The sequence below is a fragment of the Apium graveolens genome, chromosome 4, assembly GCF_009905375.1.
Source record: "Apium graveolens cultivar Ventura chromosome 4, ASM990537v1, whole genome shotgun sequence".
Lineage (NCBI taxonomy): Eukaryota > Viridiplantae > Streptophyta > Magnoliopsida > Apiales > Apiaceae > Apium > Apium graveolens.
The window spans coordinates 17,611,324-17,622,065 of NC_133650.1; the positions used below are offsets into that span (position 1 = coordinate 17,611,324).

At 32.5% G+C, this 10,742-nt stretch overlaps 1 protein-coding gene across 1 annotated transcript; it reads right to left on the reverse strand.

Moving 5' to 3' along the window:
* Window positions 1-457: 457 nt before the first annotated feature.
* On the reverse strand, window positions 458-5,711 carry LOC141717853 (serine/threonine-protein kinase STY13-like). Its single transcript, XM_074520067.1, has 7 exons — window positions 5,581-5,711; window positions 5,296-5,472; window positions 3,401-3,533; window positions 1,760-1,955; window positions 1,449-1,570; window positions 1,224-1,376; window positions 458-1,018 (listed from the first exon to the last, which is right to left on the reverse strand). Exons 1-7 carry the CDS (start codon window positions 5,637-5,639, stop codon window positions 710-712), a joined length of 1,149 nt encoding a protein of 382 aa, XP_074376168.1. The 5' UTR covers window positions 5,640-5,711; the 3' UTR covers window positions 458-709.
* Between the last annotated feature and the right edge of the window lie 5,031 nt (window positions 5,712-10,742).

Consider the following 10,742-nt stretch of genomic DNA (forward strand, 5'->3'; position numbering starts at 1 on the left):
TTTACATGAGAGCATCTTCGATGAGTTGACTAAATTTGTTGGCTATATTAATTTTTTATAATGATTGGTTAAAATATAGATAACGAAAAAAATATATGATTGTAATAATATTGACTACAAATAATATGTTTATCTTTTATTTTCTATAATTTTAGAAATTGGCCAAATATAGGCATCACAAGAAATTATATATATATTTTTTAGCTAAGGGGTCTAATTTACCTAACATTATTGAAGTGCATCAATCGCTAAAAGTTATGTCAAATAAGATATTTTGCTACGAGATATTTCCCATCTGAGATGTTCCAACAATGTCAAAACTTGTTGACTAACTAAAATAACTTTATCTCTCTATTATTTGCAGAATTTGAAAAATGGTTGACAATTATTATGGGATAAGTTTCTTTCTGAAAATATGTTTTAATTAGTCTGCAAATCTGCGCATCCGCTATTCGACTAGAGAGGTAAAATTACAAGATACTACATATTACACTAATGGTAAAATCTGCTCATGTAATGTAATAGCTTTGACTGCCATGTTTTCCATGATATACAACAGTTATCGAGGATGCATGCGCCTTTAAACCATGTTTGATATGTGTGTGCAGTCTTTTGTGGTTTTGGTGTTTGTATGACAACAGACTACCGGAAATGAAACTTTTCTAGATGATTCACAACACTTTCTGATAAGCATTCAACCTAGCATTTATCAAGCACAGGATCCGAAGCATCTGATGAAGCGGCCAGCTGCAGATCTTGCCTTGGCACCGACTCCGTTGGGGTTCTGCATCCCATGACTAGTAAATTCACACTCCCCAACAGCAGAGGGTTCATTGGCATGTCCGATCGTGATCATTCTCAGCGGTGAAGTATCTGGTGTCCACAAGTAGTGTATGAAGTTCTCAAGGAAGCATTTGATTTCGATAAATTCTGGCCGATCTGCAGGGTCTGCTGCCCAACAGGACACCAGGAGGGGCACTATCTCCTTTGGAATGTTATCAGTGCTAGGCCTCGCATTCTGGGGGAATGGGGAGCAGAATGAATTAAAGGTCAGTCAACTAGTACAAAGTCTGGCTAGTAAAATTACCAAGTTTAACTGTTTGATCTAAGGTTGAAAAAGGGCACAGATGTATGTATAACCATTTGATTTTATATTATTAAATATGGACGTGCTATTAAGGCATTGTATCTGGCCATCATATAAGAATGTCATTAGCACTTACTTGAGTTACAGCAGCATATGCTGCAGTCATGCAGCACCTTCCTTTAAACGGAATTTTGTTTGTCAGCAGCTCCCACAGAACCAGTGAAAAGCTGTAAACATCCACCTTGTGATCATATCTTTTCTGATTTCTCTCACCAGCTACCTCAAACATCTGATTTATATAAAGAGTAAGGATTATATCATGATCTTAGTCAACATATAGCGAGTTGTGTCAAATAGATACCTCGGGAGCCATCCAGCGGTATGTACCAGCTTCAGTAGACATATCACCAACTATCTCCTCTCTAGATAACCCAAAGTCGGTTATCTTGACTGTTTTCTTGTCTTCGGACAGAAGCATATTGTCTACAGTATTCACATAAAGGTTCATTTAGACATGTACATGAAGAAACAAGGGAACTATACATATCGCATAAAAACCCAGATCATAATTGCAAAAGAAAACAGGGCAGTTTTGTTATTGATTAAGTAATATGACCGCCACCACAATCACTAAAAATAAAGCGAAGCTAGCCATGGAAATTCGATGATTACTAGGCTTTAAGTCACGGTGTATAATCCCTTGCGCGTGCAAATAAGTCATTGCTCGAGAGATCTCCAATGCATAGTGTACCGACAACTCCAGATCTAGACAATTTGGATGGATGTCTGCCAAGTACTTCTGAAGTGTACCACCTCCCATAAACTCTGTAATGATCATCAAGGCTGGTACTAGAGAAGCACCAATGAACTGGTTCACAAATAGAATGATTTCATCAGGAGAAAGACTTAAGTTGATAATACTATAATTTTGGAGGATATAGATGCAGTTGATGTTAGAAATCATATATCTTAACAATGAACACTCAGTTCCCATAAGTAAAAATTTACTTAACATAACTCAAAACTGATAGAAAAATATAAAGCAAAAATATTTTAGTTATTTATAAATACAATTCATACATAGATTGAAGTGATATTTCCTGTTAGGTATTATAGCGAATCAATGTGTATGTCTACCAAATAGTGAACCAAAATTGTATCCTTCTGAGGAGGGTGAGTTGTGTGCTGCTAACTCTATTTGAGAGCATCCTAGATTTTGAGAAAGAAAACTTGAAAGTTTTGGAAGATATTGTAATTGATAAAGTTTCTTCAAATTCCAAAGCTACGAAGATTTGTAAAATTTTCTGATCAACTAAAAAAAGGTTTCCCAGGCACAAGATCATGTAAAAAGTAGAATATAAATCGGTTAGGAGTCAATGTGCATAACCAGTAGAAGGATGTCTGGGTGTTGGACCAGTATCAGAAGTAACAGAAGCAATAAATTTGCATCAAACAACAGGGTCATTTGAAGTCACTGATGAACAAATTATGGATTGATAGGTGAAGAGATAGTTTAATCAGTCAATAAAAAGGCTTGTGGTAGTAAAAGCATTCAATAGAGATTACATTAATGCATTATTTCATGTTTAGAGGGATCTTTGATTTAATTAATTAAAAATGAGTCAGCTTTTATAATAATATATAGTGACAGAGTTTTTATGAGCCTATTGGCAGAGTACTAAATTTGATTTTGTTCCAACTTTACGGCTTAAATATATGTTTATGATTCCAAAAGTTATTTTGAATTTTAACTTTAAAAGTTAAAGTTAAATTCTATATAAGAATATAATTGCTGTTTATTATAATAGTCAAATGCAACTTGAAATCACTTTCGGACTACCACGACAACTGAGAGTTCTCACATCAATCTTTCAACAAACAAATACTCATCATAGATTTTTTAAAAGAAAAACTATAACCGAGTGACCTGCAAGCAGATTAGTACTGTAGTTTATACATTTGGTGTTATCTTATTAATTACTACCAATGACATTATTCAGTTACTCCACATATATATTTAAATTAATAAGTTCAAATTTATCACATAAACTTTTTTTAACACATCATTAGAGTTTTAACTATTGATATAGTCATCACATTACTGTCAGAATCCAAGTGATTTAAATTAAGGAAATTTTCAGAAAACTATAGATGCACACAAGTACAATTAAAGAAGAAATCGCAGATCAAGTAAAGCATGCACACAAGCATAACAAAAAAAACATCTAAAAGAATAGAGTGCTTGTTGCAGAACAAACTGACACTTTCTCGACTGTTTTTAAAGTAATATGATTCTTGTAATTGAACACATACCTTCACAATGTTTTCATGTCTTGATCTTGAATGCAGTGCAACCTCTCTCCCAAATCTCTCTTGCCATGTAGAATTAAGTTCTGATTCTAAATCAGGCAGTACTATTTTTATTGCAACAGGCGTAGATTTATACCTATAAATGTGATTTCAGTGATGAATAACAAAACTATATATACAAAAAAAATATACAAAAATACTTGTATCGATGATACAAGAAAAGTCATGCTCGCATATTTTTCCACAATGCGCACATCAACAAGTTCAACTGAATCCTGACAATGTATTTTACAATTTACAGAAATCAGAAAGTAACTCAAGCAAAGATAAGTGTTTGCATTTTACTATTTTATCATATTACAATTACTCAGACTAGATAGCACATTTGTTTTAGAAAGAACAATAATTATATTTACACAACAAATCCAGCAGACATAGTATCTATAAGTCTAACTCTAAGTCAGAATAATTTGGCGTGTCTTCAATTTCTAAGCAAAATATTATGGAAACTAGTAGTTCCAACATAAAGAACCTTTCAATTTATGCAGAGATAGCTGCCATAAACAGTACTAGAACTTAGTCCAAAACCAGTTGAGGCTAAATGAGTTACCATAACCACAATTAATACCAAGTCTTCCAAACTAGTTCAGGTGGACTACATGAATCCATTCCACTAATACTTGGTCTGTAACAATTTGGGATGGACAGCATTGAATCCTCTTCTAACATAATTCCAGTTTTCTGTATGTCAATAGGAGCTACACCTATATAATCGTTACTACTTAAAATTCATTTCTTCTCAACTCATGGTGCATCAGTATGGCCTACTTATATAGTCTGTCCAGCTCTTTTCAACATATTCTTCCTCATCTTCTTTCTCAATAGAGCCACAGTAATTTATTGTAGTCATTACAAAACAACATCTTTTGTTGCCAAATTTTATCAGTATTGTAGCTGTAATGTATTAAAAGGTTAGGCAAATCTCAACAAGGTAATTTTTAACTCAGTAGCTTTAGATAGCCAGCAAAAGCATCGTCTTTACCTCTCTATATTAATTATTGTGATACATTACAATTTGAGGGGAATTATACAGAAATGTAATGACAGCTTGCGGTGAGAAAAGCATCGAGAACTAAACCGTTCCAAAAAGAAATGTGTCAAAACCACAGTAAACTAAATGTGATCATCCTTTAGAAAATCCAAAACATAGGCTGCATGCTCAATACTTGTCATCGCCACATACACGTGTGAAGGACACGCAACTCTGGTATTTCAGTTCCACACGCATATCTTGCCTTATTTTTCTATGTGTCATAAATATTAGTTAGATCATACACTATCTACAAAAACTACTTGCGCCTTTAATAATTATACATTGTACCTATTCGGTATAGAAAAGGTTTACAGCTGTGAGCTGCCCATCGTTAAACGCTAAACTACTCACAGACTCATCCAAAAAACCTTCTCTTTCCTTGCTCCATTCACAAAAGCCAAATATCTCATGCTTCTTCAAACACATTTCCAGTAAAAAAAATACAATGGGAACCGAAAAACCAAGATTAAAATTTAAACAAATACCGCAATATACATTAAAACCAACAATTGAACCAAACCAAACAAAAATACTCAACATATCCCACAACCGGAAGCTAACATGTACCCAGACCTTACCTCTACTCCTAAATAAAAATTATGTTCCGCAAAAACCCTGACTTAAAATCAAACAGAGTCAATAAACATGTCAAAAGAACATGAATAGGGTTTGTACTAAATTCACAAAACAAATCAACAAACATCAAGTTAAAAAAAAACCCAAACAGACATAAATTGAAGTGCATGTCAAAGTAACGAGCTAAAAAAGCAAAAAACAAATGAACATGTACATAAGAAAGACTTACGTTCCCTTGAAAACAACAGAGTAACCACATTTACCAATCATAGCCTCAAATTTAAGATGTTCAAGATCAATTCTCAGTGTCTCTTCAATATTGATGCCACAGTTCATTTGATAACGAGACTGAACGAGCCAGTAAAGCTCACCGCCAGGAGCAAGAGGGTCCTGCATAGTGCTTGATCTGAAATGTAAACAAACATAAACAAAAAAAAAACAGGGAAATTAGAGAAGAAAAAAAAATAGAAGCAAGACCAGAAGAAGAAAGGAGTAAATTGTGTAGAGAGAATACGGGGGGTGTATTTGTTGTTGAAAAGAGAGAAAGTGATATAAATGAGAGGGAACAGGCATGTAAAACTCTTGTAAGTTGTAAGTTCACTACTAAGTTCTATCCCCCCTGTTGTTAATACATGACCTACCCCTGTGTCTTGTGACCCGTGTGTGTATAAAAAAATGTTAATAATCGGTTGCAATTTTACTATATTTGATTTGATATGCATTTTCTATTGTGGGGTGGTGGAGATATCCTTTTTCTCATTTTCTCACTCTGAAATTGGCACAATATATAAATAATTCATTAACAAATATGGAAATTTATGTGACAATTTTAAGTAAATTTTAATTAATAAAGAATTCCTCTCAATTTAAATAATAATAATATATATATTAAGTTATTTTTTCGTTCCTTTTTTAATTTTCGTTCCCCTAAATACGAATAAATACTCATTATTAAGACCGCAAATAAACAGGGTCGTTCGTGACAAAACTCAGAATCGGTTTGTTTAAGTGATCTCGGTTCGGTTTCTTAAAGGAGTTAATTTTAAATATAAAAATGAGCTCCATCAGTAAATGAGCCAAGCCAAACCTTTTATCTATTCGGTTCGTTTAGCTCGAAATTGGCTCGAACTCGACTCGAACTCGGATAGCTTGACTCTGCTCGGATGAAATTTATATATCTTACAAATATGATTTATTAATAATCACTTAATATTTTTATTAATGCATTTGTCCTGTCGTCTATTAAGAACTTAATTATTTAGAAATTTTGATTTTATTTATAAATTAAACATTAGTTTGTGTAAGGGAACTATCAAACACAATTTGTACGATCTATTTATCCTCTCTTCACATATTTATAAACACCTTTAAATAACTTCTAATTTATAAAAAATAAATTTTAAGTAAAATATCATAAAATTTCTATATTGACAATTTAAAAGTAATTCATGATTTTTTAAGTTATAAATGTCTCGATAATTTGACTTTAATGTATCTTGCAAAACTATAAATTAATGTTTTAAGATTGGTAAAGTAAAAAAATATATATGAATTATTAGTGGATAACTAGGCTTTTTTCGAACTCAGCTCGAGTTCGGTTCAGTTTATTTTTTCGTGAACTCATATTTGTCTTAAATATGACTCGTAATATAAAACAAACCCATCTTGAAAAGCACTTTTCACTCAATTATTAAATTCGACTCGACGATTGAAATTGAACCCAAGACCTCAAGTAATTAAATAGACTTAAAATCACATCTACAACCATTGCATCAACACAATAATTAATGAATTTCTTAAAATCATTAAATATATTTCTAGGTAGCTCCTTTAATGTGTTAATTTTAAAACTCCTTTTTAATAATTAAATTTGTATATATTATATAAAGGATGTGAATATTTAATAATTAAAATTCAACTTAGACGAAGAATAACTTGCGAGAATCGCCTATTAAATTTTATATAAAATACACATACATTATATCATCTGTTTTAATTGTTATCCTATGACACTAGCTGTGTTTTAGTATATAAAGAGAGCGAGTGTTTCACTTGATGAGCTGCCAATAGTCACATTTATCGATATTATACATGGTTAAAAATGTAAAGATCAATGTTACATATCTTATAAATATGATTATTTATTATCAAGTATTACCACTTATTACGGAATCACTAAATTGCATCCATCATGACCAATAAATTTTTTAATACAATTTATAAAAAATTAACATAAATTCAAAAAAAATTAAAATCCTGATATTCAAAAGCATTGATCGAAATTAGTGGAGATATCATAAATTTAAGAGTTAATCATCTCACATATTATCACATATATCGCTATTATATCCACTATCCCAGTCATTATCACCACACTCTAAAATAAATTGAATTATGATACTTCAACTAAATGTTATTAGAGATGAATGAAATATATTTTGTGGGAGAAAGGATGGACAAATATGAAGTTATCGAAGGATGAAAGAGATGTACTTAAGTAGAAAAATAATATGCATATATATAGGGCGGATTTAAATATAGTATGGTAATAGAAGTGTAGAGTGTAGCCGAAATGACGAGAAATGAGAAGACTGTTAAATAAGTTTGAGTAGATATAGCGTATAAAAATTCTTAAAAGTGATGATAGATCTATTAAAAATATCGTGTCTAAGATTTTAAATAGTTAGAACTGAGAGACTTAGATTGTGCCCTGATTCTCATTTTAAGGTGAATTCTCATTTGAGAATGTTGAGAATTGGCTAAGTCGAGAATCAGGATCTGTCTAACAATCAGGATATTATCACCTGTTGTGATATGATTATCCGTTGGAAGTTTCGTTATCATCCGTTGACAATCTTTAGTCATCCGTTGATATATAAATGATTATCCGTTGAAACTACAACATATATCCGTTAATCAGACTATTCGTTGAGAATTACTTGGATGATAAGTCAGGACTGCGAGATAAATCCGAAGGTGCTGATTTATAGGATCGTAGTTGATTTAGATATGTATGGAAAGTGTTAGAATTATACTGTAATATGTCTTGTAATTGATAGAGGACTGATTGTAGTTGTATAGTATATTAACACATAATAGGTTATCACAATGTGATAAGAGCAGTACTCGAGAATTCGCGTAACCTAGAAGCTCTTAAAAATATTGTTCTTGAGAGAGTTTTGTAAAAGTTTATTAAAGATCAATATGAACTGTTATTTGATTCATCTGTTCTTACTTTACTTTCATAATACATCGATTTGTTTAGTAATTGTATCCAACCCCCCTTAAACAATTATTTTACTGGGCAACAGGTGGTATCAGAACGGTCAAATTAACTGTTAATTTGCAAAGGTCAAAATGTCTAGAAGTAAATATGAAAACATGAAAATTCTCATCCTAAAGAAAGCTGATTACTCTACATGGAGAGTAAAGATGTTGATGTTCCTTGAATCTATTGATGATGCATATGTTGATATCATCAAAACATGACCTCCATACCCTTTGAAAACTGTGGTTGTGACTGCAGATGCTCCTGAACACTAGGTCATAAAGGAAAGATCAAATTGGTCAGATTCTAAAAAAGCTGCAATACTTAAGGATGTTAAAGTCAAGAATATTCTGCACAACGGTTTGGACAATGTGACGTCAAACAGAGTGATTTTCTGCAAGACTATAAAGGAGATATGGGAAGCCTTGGAGACATAGTGCCAAGGTACAATGACTATAAAGAAGAACATAATAGTTGTTCTTGTGCAAGAATATGAGAAATTTGATGCCAAGGATGATGAGTCAATTACTGATATATATGATAGAAACCTGACACTGTTGAATGATCTATTATTGATTGGAAAAGAATATGAGAGAAAAGACTCAAACACCAAGTTTCTGAGAGCTCTTCCGGAAGATTGTGATACTCATGCCTCAATAATCAGGCATCAATATGATCTTGATTCTCTGACTCTGGATGAAGTGTATGGGATGCTGAAAACTCATGACTTGGAGATACAGCAAAGGAAGAATGAGAAGGGTCAGAAGATGAAGACTGTGGATCTTAATGCTGAGACTCATAAGGGCAAGGAAAAGATGAGTGAGAGGCTAAGGAGAAGGAACGTTGTGGAATAGTCAGATACTGATGATGTATCAGATCCTGACACAGATATTGATGAGGATTCTGAGATTGATATGAATAATCCTCAAGTGGTTGAAATGGATGCAATGTTTGTGAAAGATTTCAGAAGAATGAGATTTACAAAACCACAGAGAAAAGGTGGTTTCAACAGAAGGTTCTCTGGTGAGGGTAAAGGCAGATTCATAAAGAGTGATGGTCATTACACCAAGGGAAGGAAGTTTGACAAGATCAAGGTGACATGTTACAATTGTAATGAAAGGGGACATCTGGCTATTGAGTGCCCCAAGACAACTGGAAAGGCTTTGGTCACAACAAAATCCAACAGAGACTGGATGGATTCATCAGGAACTGACAATGATGATGAATGCTATGCACTCATGGAAACTCATGGAGAGAATGCATCAGGAAGTCAGAAGGTACCTTCAATTATATTTCATGTTGATATTGATAATTTATCTGAACCGAAAACTTTCTTATACTCTTTGTATGCTACTTTTAAAAGTAAGACAATTGAATGTGATAGTTTGATTGCTAATAATAAGAGGATTAGAGAAAGAAATGATTTTTTGAAGCTGAGTTAGTTTGCATGCATGAGAATGAAAAAACATGTAAGAAGGCACAACATAATGAAATTCAGATAAACATAAGGTATGCCAGACTAGAGAAAGTTCTAGAAAAAGGAAATAGAGGTGTTTAAAACATGGATGACCTCATGAAAGAAAGTTCATGATTTCATCAGTGATAAAAAATGGAAAGAATGTCTAGGTTATAACAAATTTACTGAAGGGAATATCAATAAATCCATCAATAACACTACTCCGGTTAAGTTTGTTGGAACTAATGAAAGAGGAGTGGAGTCTGTCTATGAATTTGGTTTTACTTCTAAGAATAATGTTGAAGAGAAAGCTGAACCTAGAGTCCCTTCTAAAAAGAAAGAAGATCCTAAAATGCAAAAAAAGAAAAGTAAAAATATAGGACTTCTCTCAAAGAGTCAGTTAAACAAGAAAATTGTGAAGTAACTGCCAAGACTCCAAAACATAGGTCTAAGTGAGGTAGAAATGGAAAACAAGGAATAAACAAGGCAAACAAATATAAGTACATTCCTAATACTCCTGGGAAAGCTTGTTTTAACTATGGTAATAATAATCATATTGCTATTGATTGCAAGAAGCCTAAAATGAAAGTGTCCAAGATTCTTGAGTCTGATATTAGTGGTAAATCAGTATTATACAAACCAGAAAATCCTTGCTCTCATTGTGGTAGCAGTTGACATTCTATTTACACTTGTAAAGATTATTATAGTTTGTATCACAACAATTATGATCTTTTACCAAAATTTAATAAAATTGATATTTTAAATAGAACTGCTAAACTGAATGTGCATACATCTTATAGAGTCAAAAATGTCAAGACAAATCCTGATGATCAAATTCTGACAAAAAGTCTGCTAATGCAAAAATACATAAGATTTCTAAAAGGACCCTACAAGTGTGGTTCTTAAAAATTCTGACTGATTTTCATCTTTCTGGTTACATGGAAACAAGAAG